The following is an 18,755-nucleotide window of genomic DNA, read 5'->3' on the forward strand; positions in this document are numbered from 1 at the left end:
TTCCTTTAAAATAATGTGAAGAATTTAGGACAGAAATATTTTACTATTGCATATAATATAATACACTATATTGCCAAAAGTATTCGCTCATCCGCCTTTAGACGCATATGAACTTAAGTGACATCCCATTCTTAATCTATAGGGTTTAATATAACGTCGGCCCACCCTTTGCAGCTATAACAGCTTCAACTCTTCTGGGAAGGCTTTCCACAAGGTTTAGGAGTGTGTTTATGGGAATTTTTGACCATTCTTTCAGAAGCGCATTTGCGCACTGATGTTGGACGAGAAGGCCTGGCTTGCAGTCTTCGCTCTAATTCATCCCAAAGGTGCTCTATCGGGTTGAGGTCAGGACTCTGTGCAGGCCAGTCAAGTTCTTCCACACCAAACTCGCTCATCCATGTCTTTATGGACCTTGCTTTGTGTACTGGTGCGCAGTCATGTTGGAACAGGAAGGGGCCATCCCCAAACTGTTCCCACAAAGTTGGGAGCATGGAATTGTCCAAAATCTCTTGGTATGCTGAAGCATTCAGAGTTCCTTTCACTGGAACTAAGGGGCCAAGCCCAGCTGCTGAAAAACAACCCCAGACCATAATCCCCCCTCCACCAAACTTCACAGTTGGCACAATGCAGTCAGACAAGTACCGTTCTCCTGGCAACCGCCAAACCCAGACTCGTCCATCAGATTGCCAGATGGAGAAGCGTGATTCGTCACTCCAGAGAATGCGTCTCCACTGCTCTAGAGTCCAGTGGCGGCGTGCTTTACACCACTGCATCCGACGCTTTGCATTGCACTTGGTGATGTATGGCTTGGATGCAGCTGCTCGGCCATGGAAACCCATTCCATGAAGCTCTCTATGCACTGTTCTTGAGCTAATCTGAAGGCCACATGAACTTTGGAGGTCTGTAGCGATTGACTCTGCAGAAACTTGGCGACCTCTGTGCACTATGCGCCTCAGCATCCGCTGACCCCGCTCTGTCATTTTGCTTCGTGGCTGAGTTGCTGTCATTCCCAATCGCTTCCACTTTGTTATAATACCACTGACAGTTGACTGTGGAATATTTAGTAGCGAGGAAATTTCACGACTGGACTTGTTGCACAAGTGGCATCCTATCACAGTACCACGCTGGAATTCACTGAGCTCCTGAGAGCGGCCCATTCTTTCACAAATGTTTGTAGAAGCAGTCTGCATGCCTAGGTGCTTCATTTTATACACCTGTGGCCATGGAAGTGATTGGAACACCTGAATTCAATTATTTGGATGGGTGAGCGAATACTTTTGGCAATATAGTGTATATCAAGTTGGCTTGATTCCAAAAACAACACTGTAAATTTAAAATTGACCAAGACTAAAGTTGAGACGTATTTTAAGCATATGGCAATATTTGTTTTTATTATTTTTCATGTCATTAATACGTTTTTAAATGCTTAAAGGAAATCTTACATCCCATATATTATTATATGATTCCAAGTGAAATATAAATAGAAGACTTCTTAAAGTGTATGAAGCACACAATAACTTTGAGAAGTACAGGCTAACAATTTGTGTTACAATTAATCGTCATAATCGTGAAAGCCCTGAAACAGACAATTAATTGCCATAATTGCAGTCATTTGTTTGACAATTAATTGTCAGCAAGATTTCATAATCATGACAGTCTTACGCAGGAGGAATCATACAAGTTTGAGATGGCATAAAGGTGAGTAAATGATGATAATTTTTTGGTGAACTAAATGATGATAATTTTTTGGTGAACTATTCCTTTTATAACATGATGATCATGGCGCAAAGCATACCAATGGCCAAAGACATCCGTCAAGCTCACGTTTACATAGAAAAAAGTATTCATTTAGATTTCTCATGTCATGACCCCTTTAAAATATGTGTACCTGTAATGGTTTGGGTCCTGTGATTCTCTGGGTAGGGGTGCTGCTTCCTGTGGGTGGCGTCAGTGGAGGTGGGAGAGGCAGAGTTTCAACTCCCAGTGCTGTTCTGGGATTGGGCAGGAAGTCAGTAGGGAGGGGCTGAAGAGGGACAGATGTAGCTGAAGGAGGTGGGCCCTGCAGAGTCAATGCCACATATGTCCCAGCTAAAAAATAAATAGAAAATATATGTGAGCACTGATGGACTGTTGTTACAATTTTAAAACAAGGTTCTCAACTGTGACACACACATTTGATCATTTTTACCACTTCCTGATGAGACATGGATGAAACCAATGAACCATTGACCTGAGAAACAAACAGAAAAAAAAACATGTTTATGCTTCAATCATAGCATCAACACAAGACTATTTTTGAGTTTTTTATGTGACATTTGTTTGGTTGGTGCGAATGCTGTTTCCAAACATCTTAGCATATCTGAAACTGGGGGCTGGAGCACGGCTCAAGTTCTGGGCAGTGCTGGGTAGATTACTTCTGAATTGTAAAGTGGTACTGATTACAAATTACATGACAAAAAATTTAAATCAGTAACAATCTCCTGCATTATATTTTTGGGTAATGTAATCTTATTACTTTTGGATTACCTCTGACCTAACTCTTGTTTATTTGATGTCACATGCATTTGAGTAGGATAATCTATACCATTTTGACACAATGTTGCTTAAATGTATTTAAGAAAACTTAATGAATCAAAATATGAGAATTTATATTATTTTTTTGAAGGCATGGTCATATCGTTTCAGTGGTGCTTTTTCAACATATTCAGAAGCATGGAGTACAAATTTATTTACATGATGTAAAAATATGAAGGCAGTTGCATGTTTTCCCTCATGATGTTGATAGAGCTCTTGACCATCCATCAATGACAGACTCCAATATGTTTGAAAAAAACTGTTTTTTATTATTAGGGAGTTTCTACAATTATGAACAGGGACCTCTGGGTGTATTAAACAGAAGTGGTCTTACTCTGGCAATTTCAGCATAACAAACACCATAGCCCTGATTTACTAAGACCCCAAATAACAGGTACTAATTTTATTGTGCAATCACTCAAATTGCATGTGCGCATCATGGGAATACTGTGGGTGATTTACTTAGAAAAACTGTGCAATCAGCCAATCGTGTGGCAGCAGTGCAATGCACAAAATCATGCAGATACAGGTCCGGAGCTTCAGTTAATGTTCACATTAACCATCAGAATGGTGAAAAAAAATGTATCTCAGTGATTGACTGTGGCATGAATGTTGGTGCCATACAGACTGGTTTGAGTATTTCTTTAACTGCTGATCTCCTTGGATTTTCACACACAACAGTCTCTAGAGTTTACTCCGAATGGTGCCAAAAACAAAAAATATCCAGCATGCGGCAGTTCTGTGGATGGAAACGCCTTGTTGATGAGAGAGGTCAACGGAGAATGGCCAGACTGGTTCGAGCTGATAAAGTCTATGCTAACTCAGATAACCCCTCTGTGCAATTGTAGTGAGCAGAATAGCATCTCAGAATCCACAACATGTTGAACCTGGAGGCGGATGGGCTACAACAGCAGAAGACCATGTTGGGTTAAAGTTCTGTCAGCCAAGAACAGAAAGCTGAGGCTGCCCCACTGTAGCCTCAGCTTTCTGGTGCAGTTGTGGTCCAATAACAGCCACAACTACTTCTGGGGATATGGGGGACACAGAAAAATTATGGGCAAGTTGTTCAGCCCAAGGCTGTTTTGCTATCTGGACATGTTATTTTGCCATCAGAAAGACGCAATCAACAGAAGACTACGTTAGTTGTAGGGCTGGGCGATCCCGGATCACGATTCGATTTTTCACATTTTAAATGTACTCCAACATGATTCAAATTGCATGTTCCTTATTAGAATGCAAGGCAACCTGGGTAGAGAAATCAAAGTACTTTTCATTATAGGAAACAAAGGTGTGCAATAAAAACGCACAAAAAAGTGCACCACACAGAAAGTTGTCAACAGTGTAAATGTAAAATAAATTAAAATCTAATAAACCCAGATGTTCAGAAATAATATAATAAAGAAAACTGCAAAATACTACTTGGCCAATGAAGGTATTCATTTTATCTAAACCAAGTCAATCTAGAATGTTATCTAGAAATCAGTATCTATAAATTATCACGTTTATCTAGAAAGTACTCGTATATCAAACAATTTCTATGTATATTCATAAACCCCTGCAGATAGATAAGTCCCGTTTAGCGGTACACGCAGAGTAGTGCAGAAATATGAAATAATTTATCATTACAATTCAACTTTCAAATTATTGTTTGCCAAATGTTGGCTATAGATGCAGTACACTTGAAACAAGTCACAGAACAAAGCAATAATTAGTGATCTATCTGAATCATCATGGTATAAGGAATGGCAGATGTATGATTCTCCTATCTATAACCAAGTTGAGCTAAAATCACACTGTGTACACTTGTACTGGAAATATTACCGGTGTCTTTTATATCAGTTTCCGTGTTGTCAACCTGTCATGTTTATTTGAAGCGTGACACACGTGCAGCTGATCGGAAGATAAGCACTGTGAATTTTTTTTCTCTTCCTTATTCAGCCATTGGTGGATTGGCAACATATCAAACTATAGCGTTTGCTATTATTTTTATGCAAAACCTCTATTTCTTGATTTAAAAATCACATAAAAAAGTTCATTTGAATTAATTGAAAAAAAGAAAAATGGAAAAAACCACCCAGCCCTAGTTAGTAGATAAGCTCCAAACTTTGTGAGTGCCATCAAGTTTTAAAACTAAAACTAACTTGCAATTGGTTTGGCATTTATGTGTGGATTACATTGTGAATATCAAATGTGTATATATGTATTTTGATGCATTTGATGGACAAAATCCTTCCAAAGACCTGTCTCAAGAGAAACAATATCACACACTGATTCGACCAATGGTGTGAGCTGGGGGCGGGACTATCTGTTGGATGAACGGCAGAAGCGGGCATATTCAGAAAGCCGTTCTGAAAATAATGTTTATTTTTGCAATTCTGTTTGGTGGCGCTAGTGGCGCAGAAATTACACACTTCAGCTTTAAGTGTAATTATAACAATTTTTAGTTTCGGTCCTCGAATCTGATTCTCTTTAGTTCAGAATGCCTCGAATCAGCATTCAAACTTAAGTGTAAGAGCAGTACAGATGTAAAAGGGCAAGATGTGTGTCTTCATTTTTCCCAGTGACTTTAAAGATTTTAGCCAGCAGGTGGCGACAAGACCATTTTTATGTGTTATGAGCCAGTTTAGTTGAAGTTCATTAAGTCTGTCAGTCAGCATGCGGATTCTTTGAAGTCATCGGTATTGTCTCTCACTCCATGATCGCTCGGATTACTACTACACTACAGTGGGGAAACAGAGGTAAACTAACAGCTTCAGCATTGCGGCTTATCACAGCTGAGAGACACGACAGATGGAGTAATCAACCTTACCTGATACTGGAGTTTCTGCGTTTAGAGATGTAAACAACATGGTGGAGGAGATCGCGGTATCTATAGTGAATTACTCTTGAGAACCGGCTACCGTGAAATACTCAGGTGGGACCTCAGCTTGTACGGCTATTTTTACACAAAGAAAATAGGATTTGACCAAAATTCCATTATCTTAAGCAAACTGACTAACACTACAGATGAGGAATAGCGTTATACAGCTATAGCTTTACTGTTCATTACTGCTTTGGAGTCACGACAGATGCAGGTAATCTCACATGCTAAAACGCTCTCTCAAACACACACACACGTTCTTGTTTCTCCAATAATTTGTAAGAAACAGCCCAAGCGAAAGTTAGTAGTTCTAAAGTGTCATTTCAAATCCATAACGGAGGCTTTATGCATCCTGATCCATGGCATAAGAAAGTAGTTCCCTGCACAAGTGCGGTTTTTTTGTGACAGTTCTTAGTTTTCCCTCATTTTTCCATTTACTTTTTTGTTGAACTGTTGTATAAAAGAAACATCACACTCGCAATCGTGCTGTATGGCCCTAAATCAGCATGGCTGTGATTACCTGTGGCCTAATGCTAGCGGCCTAATCACAGTTGTGCTGATATAGGACTGTAACAAAGGTTCAGGTTGGGCAGATAGAGGAGGAAGCGGAAACCGGTTTCCATAGTTCACATTAGTCCGTTTTATTCACAAATAACCAGCAATCGCTGTACAGCTTCATTCAAAACATAAGATGGCTTTTCAGCATCACTCAAATAAACAGTCCGCTTTTCAGGGGTCAGACACAAAGACTCTGGTCTGTCTGTCTCTCTCTGAACTGCCCGTCTTTATCTCCCCCGACTCTCACTGTGAACACAGAGATGGTAATTAGTCAATTCATCTCAGGTGGATGTCCTTAACGATTTCTCTCTCCCCAGACAGGCGCTCGACCACGCCCTCACCTCCACCCGACTCAGGCCGTGGGAACCGTCCGGACTGCCCCCCCCTTTTCTGGAGAGGAAGTCCACGACAGCCATCTGTGGACCACCTCGAACTTAAATGGCTGGAGTGCCAGATGCCAATGGGTGATCCGGGCGTTGGCATCCTTCATGCGGTGGAGCCACTGGAGCGGGGCGTGGTCCGAACAGAGGGTGAATGCTCATTCCAACAAATAGTAGCGGAGAGTGAAGACCACCCACATGATGGCCAAACACTCCTCTATGGTGCTGTACTTGGTCTCTCTCTTAGAGAGCTTTCGACTAATGCACAGCACAGGGTGATCCTCCCCTTCCACCTCTTGGGACAGAACAGCACCCAGCCCCCTGTCCGATGCGTCCGTCTGTAAAACAAAAGGGAGAGAGAAATCAGGGGAATGCAGAAGCAGCCCACCACAAAGTGCAGCTTTTACCTGCGTGAAAGCTTGTTGGCACGACTCCGTCCACTGGACCAGGTCTGGGGCTCCCTTTTTATTGAGATCAGTCAGTGGGCTGGTGAAATTAGGCACAAACCTTCGATTGTAGCCGGCAAGCCCAAGAAACCATCTCACCTCCTTTCTGGTCTTGGGTAGGTCGCAATCGCTGTTGTTTTATCAATTTGAGGTCACAGCTGCCCGCGACCCAAGTGGAACCCCATATACCGTACCTCCACCCGTCCAATTGTGCACTTCTTCTTGTTTGCTGTGAGCCCCGCTCATCGCAGCGACCTCAGAACCACCCTTAGATGCTGCATATGCCGTTGCCAATCATTAATGTAAATAATGGTATCATCCAAATAAGCAGCAGCATACGCAGCTGCGGTCTGAGGACTCGGTCCATAAGATGCTGAAACGTAGCCGGGGCCCCAAACAAACCGAACGGAAGGGTCACAAATTGGTGTAATCCAAACGGTGTGGAGAAGGCCGTTTTCTCACGGGACATCGACGTTAAGGGGATCTGCCAATATCCCTTTGTCAAATCCAGTCTCGAATAAAAGCAAGCCGAGCCCAACCGATCGAGCAGTTCGTCAATACGAGACATTGGATAAGCATAACATTTCGGCACCGCATTGACCTTCCACACAGAACCGTACAGAGCCATTGCTCTTAGGTACCAGAACCACTGGGCTAGCCCAATCACTGTGGGATTCTTCTATTATGCCCATATCAAGCATGCCCTTTAATTCTTCCCATACTACTTGTTTCTTGTGTTCGGGCAATCGGTAGGGCTGACTACGTACCACTACCCCTGGGGTTGTCTCGATGTGGTGTTTTATTAGATTAGTGCGGCCGGGGAGAGGCGAGAACATGTCAGAGAAATTATTCTGCAACCTGGCAACCTCCGTACATTGTGACGGTGAGAGGTGGTCTCCGCAAGGGACCGGGATGAACTGATTGGCTTTTAGACTCATATCTGGGCCGAGCTCCTCCCTCTGCAGAACTACCTTCACCAAGGATACGGGGAACACCTCTCTCCATGGTTTTAGTAGGTTGAGGTGGTAAATTTGATGAACCCTGCCCCTATCCGTAGACACTACCTCATAATCGACTTCCCCAACTCACTGTGTGACTCAAAAGGCCCTTGCCACTTTGCGAGTAATTTAGAGCTCTATGTGGGCAGTAATACAAGTACTTTATCTCCCGGTGCAAATTCCCGTAGCCGATCTCCCGTTATACAGCCGGGACTGACGTTCTTGCGCCTGTAGAAAATTCTCCTGTTATAGTCGCCTCAGTGTGTGGAGTTTTGCTCTTAGGTCAAGAACGTATTGAACTTCATTTGTGCTTTGTGAAGGTCCCTCCTCCCAATTTTCCTTCATGACATCTAACACACCACAGGGCTTACGCCCATATAATTTAAATGGGGAAAACCCCGTGGAGGCTTGCAGGACCTCTCGTACATCAAATAAAGGGTTCGAGCCACCTATCCCAATTCCAAGCATCTTCGTGCACGAACTTACAAATCATATTTTTTTTTAAGGTCTTATTAAAAATCGTTCGACCAAGCCATCCATTTGTGGATGGTACACACTTGTCCGAATCGATTTAATACAGAATAATTCGTACAGCTCGTGTAGTGTACGTGACATGAAAGTAGTGCCTTGATCAGCAAGGATTTTTTTCGGAATCCCCACTCGGGAGATTATTCTGAAGAGTGCCTCCGCAACACTACATGCTGAGATGTTGCGAAGAGGCACTGCTTCCGGGTATCACATTGCGTAGTCCACCAGAACCAACACAAAGCAATGCCTGCATGCTGACCGTTCTAATGGCCTGACGAGGTCCATGCCAACTCTGTCAAAGGGAAACTCGATCAACGGAAGAGGGCGCAATGGCCCTTTTGGAGTGGCCAGCGGATTCACCAGCTGACATTCATGTCACACACCACCAGCTAGCATCCCCAATAGAAACGGGCCATGAGATGGCTTAGTGTCTTCCCCTGTCCCAAGTGACCTGCCATCGGACTATGATGAGCCACCTGGAACAACATTTCCCGACGGCTCCTTGGTACTAACAACTGGTTTGTATCTTCTTTTGTCTGAGCATCCTGCGTCACTCGATACAACCGATCATTTATAATTGAGAAATACGGATAAGTGAGTGCAATGCGCGGCTGAAGGCATTGACCATCAATTACTTTCACTTGGTCAAATACGTGCTTAAGAGTCTTGTCTTGCGTCTGCTCCAGAGGGAAATCCCCAGCGGGAATTCCCCTATGGGCTGGGGAAGCTGAGGCTTCCCCCTCCCTTACGTCATCCTGATGTGGAGCTGATGTAGACAGCCCCGGCTCCACCTCCCCCGTCAGAGCAATGCACACCCCACACCGTCCCACTGTATTAAAAGGACTCATCCACACACAACCCCTTTAACAATTCGGGAAAAGACGGCCAATTAGTACCCAAAATTAGTGGATGGGTGAGGCGGGAACTAACCACGGCCTCAATGTTATGCTTTTGACCCCGAATTAGAAGTGACAGTCACTGCAGGATAATCGTAAATATCCCCATGCACACACCTCATCTTCACCCGATTATTTGAATCCAATGCCCCATTATGAACCAAGCATGGACGAATAGAGGTTTGGTTACAACCTGAATCCACCATCTCGTCGGACAGTTGTCACATTTTGTGGGGAGGTCACGTGATCCCATGCGAGAAGCAGACTTGAGTGACTGGCTCTGCACACTTTGCTAGTTTTTTAATTATTTTCATGTTTAATTCGATGAGATTTGATACACCCGGTTACATATTTGCTCTTTGAGGTAAACATGGCAAAGAAGTCAAAATCCTCAGACTCTGGAGACATTAAAAGACACTTACGTACTCTAGCTGAAACCTCTGGCGGGCCTGTGGACCGGGTACTCAATTTGGATGACATCTCGGGAAAAGAAATTCAGTGTCAACTGTCCAACATCTCGGTGATGCTGACGAAGGTTGTTGCTGACTTGGAGGATCTCGCTGTAATATTTCGATCGATTACAGTGATGGAAACAAAATTCTCTGAGTTGGTCACAAGAGTGGCAGAAGTTGAAAGATGGCTCGATTATCATGAGTCATCGGAAAGGGAATTATCTGCTAATCCGCCTGCGTCAAAAACAGATTTGGAATCCATTTTGGAAAAATTGGAAGATCTCGAAAATAGGAATCGAAGGAACAATATACGAATTGTTGGAATTCCTGAGCATGAAGAGGGCAGAGATATGGATAAATTCCTGGATGAGCTCTTCCCGGGTCTGCTCGACATAACAGGCCATAAACTGGAAATCGAGCGAGCTCACAGAGTCCCGGCTCGCAGATCCGCTGAGGGAGACAGGCCCAGATCAATTCTGGCCAAATTTCTGAGATCATCCGATAAAGATCTTGTTACGTGAGGCGAGGAGCTAAGGAAAGCTTTCTTAGAAGAATCACAATATTTTCTTGTTCCCGGACTTTGCGAATTCGACAAGAGCGAAACGCGATCGGTTCAAGGAATGTAAGAAACTCTTACATCAATGGAAGATCGCTTTTGCACTGATGTTTCCGGCCAGACTGAGAATAGAAACGAAGGATGGTCGCAGGGTATTTATGTGTCCCAAGCAAGCACTGTCTTTTATAAAACAATGGGTGAGTAAGCCATTTGGGGTTTTTCATGTAGCTCCAGAGTGGATTAACTCGCTGTACTTACTCTGGCTGTCTAAGGAAGCTGGGCGACATTTTTGTTTCTTTTTGCGCTGGCTCCATCTAGCGGATTGAGTTTGTTTTGTGGAATAACTCCTTCAAGAAATTTTTGCATGGACGGATGATCGCTTTTACACTGAAGTTCCTGGCCAGATTGAGAATGGATACTAAGAATGACTGCAAAATCAGAATCAGCTTTATTGCCAAGTATGCTTACACATACAAGGAATTTGTCTTGGTGACAGGAGCTTCCAGTGTACAACAATACAAAAACAATACAAAAACAGCAGCAAGACATAGATAATAATAAAAAATAAAAATGAATTATACACATACGTACAGACACACACATACATACACACATACACATGGGTAGTGCATATCTAATGATCTGTTATGTACAGTGCAAATACAAATCTGTTATGTACAGTGCAAATGTTTTTTTGTTTTTTTTTCTTCCCCCCAGAGTAATGAAATGGCAGAAGAGGTTGGATGTGTTGGATAAATATTAAAAAGACTAAACTGTGTATTGCACATAGTTATTGTTCAATGGGGCAATTTAACTGTTCATGAGATGGATAGCCTGAGGGAAAAAAACTGTTCCTGTGCCTGACGGTTCTGGTGCTCAGAGCTCTGAAGCGTCGGCCAGAAGGCAACAGTTCAAAAAGGTAGTGGGTAGGGTGAGTGGGGTCCAGAGTGATTTTTCCAGCCTTTTTCCTCACTCTGGAAGTGTATAGTTCTTGAAGGGGGGGGCTGGGGGTAACCAATAATCCTCTCAGCAGTCCAAACTGTCCTTTGTAGTCTTCTGATGTCTGATTTCGTAGCTGAACCAAACCAGACAGTCATTGAAGTGCAGAGGACAGAATCAATAACTGCTGAGAAAACTGTATCAGCAGCGCCTGTGGCAGGTTGAATTTCCTCAGCTGGTACAACCTCTGCTGGGCCTTTTTCACAATGGAGTCAATATGTGTCTCCCACTTCAGGTCTTGTGAGATGGTAGTGCCCAGGAACCTGAATGACTCCACTGCTGCCACAGTGCTGTTTAGAATGGTGAGGGGGGTCAGTGTTGGGGTGTTCCTCATAAAGTCCACAATCATCTCCACCGTTTGACTGCACCAGACAGCCAGCTGTTCAACCTCCCTTCTGTATGCAGACTCATCGTCATCTCGGATGAGGCCGATGACAGTGGTGTCGTCTGCAAACTTCAGGAGCTTGACAGATGAGTCCTTGGCGATGCAGTCATTGGTGTAGAGGGAGAAGAGTAGTGGGGAGAGCACACATCACTGGGGGGCACCAGTGCTGATTGTACAGGTGCTAGAAGTGAGTTTCCCCTGTCTCACAACTTGCTGCCTGTCCGTCAGAAAGCTGGTAATCCACTGACAGATAGACATGGGAACAGAGTGTTGGTGTAATTTATTCTGGAGTATAGCTGGGATGATGGTGTTGAAAGCTGAACTGAAGACCACAAAAAGGATCCTTGCATATGTCCCTGGTCTGTCCAGATGTTACAGAATATGATGCAATCCCATGTTGACTGCCTCATCCACAGACCTGTTTGCTCGATAAGCAAATTGTAGGGGATCTAAAAAGGGTCCAGTGATGTTCTTCAGGTGGGCCAACACCAGTCTCTCAAATGATTTCATGACCACAGACATCAGAGCGACAGGTCTGTAGTCATTAAGTCCTGTGATTTTTGGTTTCTTTGGGACAAGAATAATGATTGAACATTTGAAGCAGCATGGGACTTCACACTGCTCCAGTGATCTACTGAAGATCTGTGTGAAGATGGGGGCTAGCTGGTTAGCACAAGATCGATGACACGCTGGTGAGACGCCATCTGGGCCTGAAGCTTTCCTCGTCTTTTGTTTCCGAAAGACGTGGCTCACATCATCTTCACAGATCTTAAGTGCAGGTTGAGTAGCAAGAGGGGGGAGGAGGAGGGTTGCAGGAGGTGTTGGTGTTTGTGTGAAGTGAAGCTCAGAGTGGGTGTGGGGTGTGAGATTGGGCCTTTCAAATCTGCAGAAGAACACATTCAGGTCGTCAGCCAGTTGTTGGTTTCCTACAGGATTGGGGGTAGGAGTCCTGTAATTTGTGAGTTGTTTCATGCCACTCCACACTGGTGCAGGGTCGTTAGATGAAAACTTGTTTTTCAGCTTCTCAGAGTAACTTCTTTTAGCCACTCTGATTTCCTTGTTCAGTGTGTTCCTGGCCTGACTGTACAAGACTTTATCCCCACCCCTGTAAGCATCCTCTTTGGCCTGACGAAGCTGCCTGAGCTCTGCTGTAAACCACGGTTTGTCATTGTTGAACTTTAAATAAGTCCTAGTAGGAATGCACATATCCTCACAGAAACTGATATATGATTTAACAGTATCTGTGAGCTCGTCCAGGTCTGTGGTTGCAGCTCAAACACACTCCAATCCGTGCAATCGAAGCAGGCTCCTGGTTCCCCCTCTGCTTCATTGGTTCATCTCTTTACAGTCCTTACTACTGGGTTGGTTGATATTAATTTCTGCCTGTAGGTTGGAAGATGATGAACCAGACAGTGATCAGAGAGTCCCAAAGCTGCTCTAGGGACAGAGCGATATGCATCCCTTATTGTTGTGTAACAATGATCCAGTATGTCTCTGGTGGGGCATGTGATGTGCTGTTTGTATTTGGGCAGTTCACGTGTGAGATTTGTTTTGTTAAAATCCCCAAGAATAATAATAACTGAGTCCAGGTATTGTTGTTCCATGTCTGTGATTTGATCAGCCAGCTGATGCAGCGCTGGGTTCAAACACGCGTTTGGTGCGATATACACACACTCACCAGAGTAAATGAGGAAAACTCCCGCGGCGAGTAGAAAGGCTTACAGTTAATAAAGAGCACTTCCAAATTAGGACAGCACATCCTCTTTAACGTTGTTATATCTGTACACCAACTTTCACTGATATAAAACCATGTTCCACTGCCTCTCGTTTTCCCCGTTAACTCCACGATGCGTCTGCTCTGAACAGCTGGAAGCCCGGCAGATGTAACGTGCTGTCCGAAATGGCTTCACTCAGCCAGGTTTCTGTGAAGCACAAGGCAGCAGAGGTTGAAAAGTCCTTGTTTGTGCGGGTGAGGAGATGTAGTTCGTCCATTTTGTTAGGAAGAGAGCGGAGATTTGCTAAGTGAACACTTGGCAGCGCTGCTTGAAATCCGTGCTGACGGAGTTTGACCAGCGCGCCGGCTCGTCTCCCTCGCCTGCGTCTCTTGAACAGCAGAGCTGCGCCTCCAGCTGAAATGTCTAGCAAAACGTCCGAATATTCGAAAACCGGGAAAAGATTGTCTGGTATATGCTGTCGAATGTTCAGCTGTTCGTATCTGTTAAAACTGACTGGAAAAAGATTACTAAACACAGGACAAACAAACAAAAACAACAAAAGAACTGAGGAGCTCCACACCGAGGCAGCCATCCGCACGCCATCATATATACAAAATATCTTCATGCCTACACAAGGTTGTCTTTTATAAAAGTTGACAGACTGAATAAGTCATGGCGTATTTTTTTATGCAGCCTCCGAGTGAATTTGACTCACTCAATACACACTTGACCATTCGAGAAACCGGGGTGCCTGTTCTGTTTTTACGTGCTGGTTCCGCCTAGCGGCTGGAGCTTGTTTTGTTGAATAACACTCCTTCGGGACAGTTGTGGTTGATTCTGTTCGTTCTTTGTGCTTATGCCTCCTGTTTGCTGGAGTTTGTTTTTGTGGAATATTTTTAAGGGACTTTAGAATGATTTCGTCATCTGCTGCACTCATAACAGCCGGCTCACTGAACAATTGTTTGTCTGTCCGAGGAAACTGAACAGATTTATATCAGCGGGAATTTGTTTTGTGGAGGAACACACCTTCGAGTCAGTTCTGTGAATGAATCTATATGTTCTTTGCGTTTATTCTGCCTATTGGCTAGGGTATGTTTTACAAAGTATTTCCTGTTATGTAATTTTGCCTTTTGTGCAGAGGCACCAGACTTCAAAGTTGTCACGGGGACTCTCGTATGCGTACATGGACCTTTTGAGTTTAGAGGGATTGACGCCGGTTGGCACAGTCGTGCGTTGATGCGCAGGTTTTTCTTTTTTCTGTTTGTTTGGTTCAGGGGGGAGTTCGGGGTTTGATTGTTGCAATAATGTTGGAATGTGGTCTGTATAATCTTGTTTTTGACACACGATTTATTTTTTCTATTATATCAAATGTCAAATGTTAATATGATGGGATTATCTCTCTCCACGTGGAATGTGAATGGGTTAGCGCACCCTATAAAAAGAAAGGTTATTTCTTTTCTTAAACATAAGAAATCTGATATAGTGTTTCTTTAAGAAACGCACCTTTCACAGCAGGAAGCTGAAAAATTTGGGAAGATATGGGGTAGACATATTTTCTTTAGTGCGGGCTCAAGTAAGAGCAGGGGGGTCATTACATTGATAAGTAAACATCTACAATTCAAATTTCTCAAACAGATCAAAGATAAATCAGGAAGAGTCATTATTGTTTTAGTAGAAATTCAGGGGCAAAGTTTGATTTTGGCTAATATTTACGCACCTAACGCTGATGATCAGGGCTTTTTTATAGATCTTGAAGGGATGTTGCAAGCTGCTGGCACCCCTCATGATATAATACTGGGAGGAGATTTTAATCTATTGATGGATTCAGTCCTCGATCATAGTGAAGCAAAAGTGTGTAAGCCCACTACAGCAACAGTGACACTTCACAATATGTGCAAAAATCTTGGTCTTGCAGATATTTGGAGACTTTTGAACCCTTCTGGTAGACTATACATTTTTTTCATCAGTCCATAAGATTTATTCTAGAATAGATTTTTTTTATATCGAAGTCCCTCATTTCATCTGATGTTGACTGCTCAATTGGAAACATCTTAGTCTCAGATCACGCCCTAGTGAGTTTAGAGGTGTTGCAACATACGGAGAAAAAGAAATCATATAGTTGGCGCTTTAATGTATCCCTTTTGCAAAATCCTGATTTCCAACAAATGTTAAAGACTGAAATCAATGTCTATATGGAGACCAACTGGTCCTCAGTATCCTTTGTGGGCGTGGCTTGGGAGGCACTTAAGGCGGTTCTTAGGGGTCGGATCATACAGTATGCCTCATTTATCAAAAAATCCAAAGCATGAGAACTCGTGGAGTTGGAAGGGAATATTAAAAGTGCAGAGGCAGAGCTGAAGCGCAGAATGTCGTCTGATGGCCTCAGAGAATTGACCCGATTGAAATACAGATATAATACTATTTTGTCGTGGAAAGTGGAGTTTTGGTTATTCAGGGCAAGACAAAGCAGGGAAGCTTTTGGCTAGATATACACTATATTGCCAAAAGTATTCGCTCACCCATCCAAATAATTGAATTCAGGTGTTCCAATCACTTCCATGGCCACAGATTTATAAAATGAAGCACCTAGGCATGCAGACTGCTTCTACAAACATTTGTGAAAGAATGGGCCGCTCTCAGGAGCTCAGTGAATTCCAGCGTGGTACCGTGATAGGATGCCACTTGTGCAACAAGTCCAGTCGTGACATTTCCTCACTACTAAATATTCCACAGTCAACTGTCAGTGGTATTATAACAAAGTGGAAGCGATTGGGAATGACAGCAACTCAGCCACGAAGTGGTAGGCCACGTAAAATGACAGAGCGGGGTCAGCGGATGCTGAGGCGCATAGTGCGCAGAGGTCGCCAAGTTTCTGCAGAGTCAATCGCTACAGACCTCCAAAGTTCATGTGGCCTTCAGATTAGCTCAAGAACAGTGCGTAGAGAGCTTCATGGAATGGGTTTCCATGGCCGAGCAGCTGCATCCAAGCCATACATCAAGTACAATGCAAAGCGTCGGATGCAGTGGTGTAAAGCACGCCACCACTGGACTCTAGAGCAGTGGAGACGCGTTCTCTGGAGTGACGAATCACGCTTCTCCATCTGGCAATCTGATGGACGAGTCTGGGTTTGGCGGTTGCCAGGAGAACGGTACTTGTCTGATTGCATTGTGCCAACTGTGAAGTTTGGTGGAGGGGGGATTATGGTGTGGGGTTGTTTTTCAGGAGCTGGGCTTGGCCCCTTAGTTCCAGTGAAAGGAACTCTGAATGCTTCAGCATACCAAGAGATTTTGGACAATTCCATGCTCCCAACTTTGTGGGAACAGTTTGGGGATGGCCCTTTCCTGTTCCAACATGACTGCGCACCAGTGCACAAAGCAAGGTCCATAAAGACATGGATGAGCGAGTTTGGTGTGGAAGAACTTGACTGGCCTGCACAGAGTCCTGACCTCAACCCGACAGAGCACCTTTGGGATGAATTAGAGCGAAGACTGCGAGCCAGGCCTTCTCGTCCAACATCAGTGTCTGACCTCACAAATGCGCTTCTGGAAGAATGGTCAAAAATTCCCATAAACACATTCCTAAACCTTGTGGAAAGCCTTCCCTGAAGAGTTGAAGCTGTTATAGCTGCAAAGGGTGGGCCGACATCGTATTAAACCCTATGGATTAAGAATGGGATGTCACTTAAATTCATATGCGTCTAAAGGCAGGTGAGCGAATACTTTTGGCAATATAGTGTATAAAGCAGAGAGAGTCTTTTTCTACCATTTCCTCAGTGAAATCTGCTGGGGGTGAAATTTTTACCTCAGCCATTGATATTAATAATGTCTTTAAAGAACTCTATCTTGATCTTTATAGTTCCACGTCTTCGTCTACTGATGAAGATATTAGAAACTTTGTGGAACCATTAGAACTTCCAAAATTGACGACTGAGCAAAAACATTCTTGATTCTGAGATAACCTTGGAGGAGATTGACGAGGTAATTAAGGCCCTGCCTACTGGCAAGGCTCCAGGGCCAGATGGTTTTGCCGCTGAATTTTTCAGATCTTATGCTACAGAATTGGCTCCACTTTTGTTAGAAGTTTATACAGAATCATTAAAGAACGGAAAGCTTCCGCCAACCATGACATAAACCCGGATCAGTCTGATCCTTAAAAAGGACAAAGATCCAAGCGAGTGTAAAAGTTACCATCCAATTTCCTTGATCCAGCTAGATGTAAAAATGTTGTCAAAAATTTTGGCTAACCGATTATGACATCTCTTATGCATATAGATCAGGTGGGGTTTATTCGGGGCCGTAGCTCTTCTGATAACATTAGGCGTTTCATCAATATCATGTGGTCAGTAGCGAATGATCAGACTCCGGTCGCTGCCATCTTACTTGACGCCAAAAAGGCGTTTGATATGGTAGAATGGGATTATCTTTTTAAGATTTTGGAAATTAATGGGTTCGGGAGTACTTTTATTGGATGGATTAAGTTACTTTATAGACACCCTGTAGCAGCGGTACAAACAAATGGATTAATTTCAGATTATTTTACTCTGAATAGGGGTACTCTGCAGGGTTGCCCTCTTTGCCCATTATTGTTCTGTCTTGCCCTGGAACCATTAGCAGCCGCGATAAGAAAGGAGGATGATTTTCCATGGGTGGTGGCGGGAGGTATGGTGCATAAGTTTTTACTTTACGCAGATGATGTTTTATTATTTGTCTCTGACCCTACAAGATTTAGGCCTTGCCTCCACAGAATTATTAATTCTTTTTCCAAGCTCTCAGGATACAAAGTCAGTTGGTCTAAATTCGAAGCTTTAGCTCTGACAGCGTACTGCCCAGTAACGGCCTTCCAGCCGGGCGCCTTCCAGCGGCCCAAACAGGGCATTAAGAATTTGGGTATTTTATTCCCAGCAAATTTGTCTGATTAATTTTGACCCTTTAATTAAAAGATTTGAGCAATGTGGGCAGGTGGGCTTCATTACATTTATCTATGATTGGGAAGGTTAATGTTATTAAAATGAACTGTATTCCAAAATTCAACTACCTGCTACAGTCACTCCCTATAGATGTCCCCCTCTCTTATTTCATGCAATTTGATAACATAGCAAAGTCCTTCATTTGGAATGGTAAACGTCCCAGACTACATTTCAACAAATTACATAGGCCGATTGACAAAGGTGGGCCAAGCCTACCCAAGATTTTTATTATTATGCGTTCGGTCTCAGACATTTGACTCATTGGTCGCTTCCACCTGAAAGAGCCCCTCCCTGGTTTTCTATAGAACAGGAATCCTAGCCCCTATTTCACCATTGCAAAGCATTTCTATCAAACTAACCGGAGAAGTTAAGTCACACCCCGTTATCTCACATTTGCACATGATTTGGACAAGAGTGGCCAGAGTATTCAATTCAGACATT

The 18,755-nt window shown here is 43.5% G+C and overlaps 1 protein-coding gene across 4 annotated transcripts in view; it reads right to left on the bottom strand.

The window, feature by feature from the left end:
* Positions 1 to 18,755, bottom strand: part of LOC127448734 (rho guanine nucleotide exchange factor 11-like) — a 137,411-nt gene that overhangs the window by 98,406 nt on the left and 20,250 nt on the right. For all 4 annotated transcript variants that reach the window (XR_007898581.1, XM_051711528.1, XM_051711520.1 and 1 more), the window contains exons 5-6: positions 2,173 to 2,230; positions 1,889 to 2,088 (exon numbers count right to left, since the gene is read on the bottom strand). Coding sequence is in view for 3 of the 4 variants with exons in the window: in XM_051711528.1 (XP_051567488.1) it covers positions 1,889 to 2,088; positions 2,173 to 2,230 (258 nt within the window). In the remaining variant the exon portion in view is untranslated. The remainder of the gene's footprint in view (positions 1 to 1,888; positions 2,089 to 2,172; positions 2,231 to 18,755) is intronic.

Source organism: Myxocyprinus asiaticus, chromosome 1 (genome assembly GCF_019703515.2).
Source record: "Myxocyprinus asiaticus isolate MX2 ecotype Aquarium Trade chromosome 1, UBuf_Myxa_2, whole genome shotgun sequence".
NCBI lineage: Eukaryota > Metazoa > Chordata > Actinopteri > Cypriniformes > Catostomidae > Myxocyprinus > Myxocyprinus asiaticus.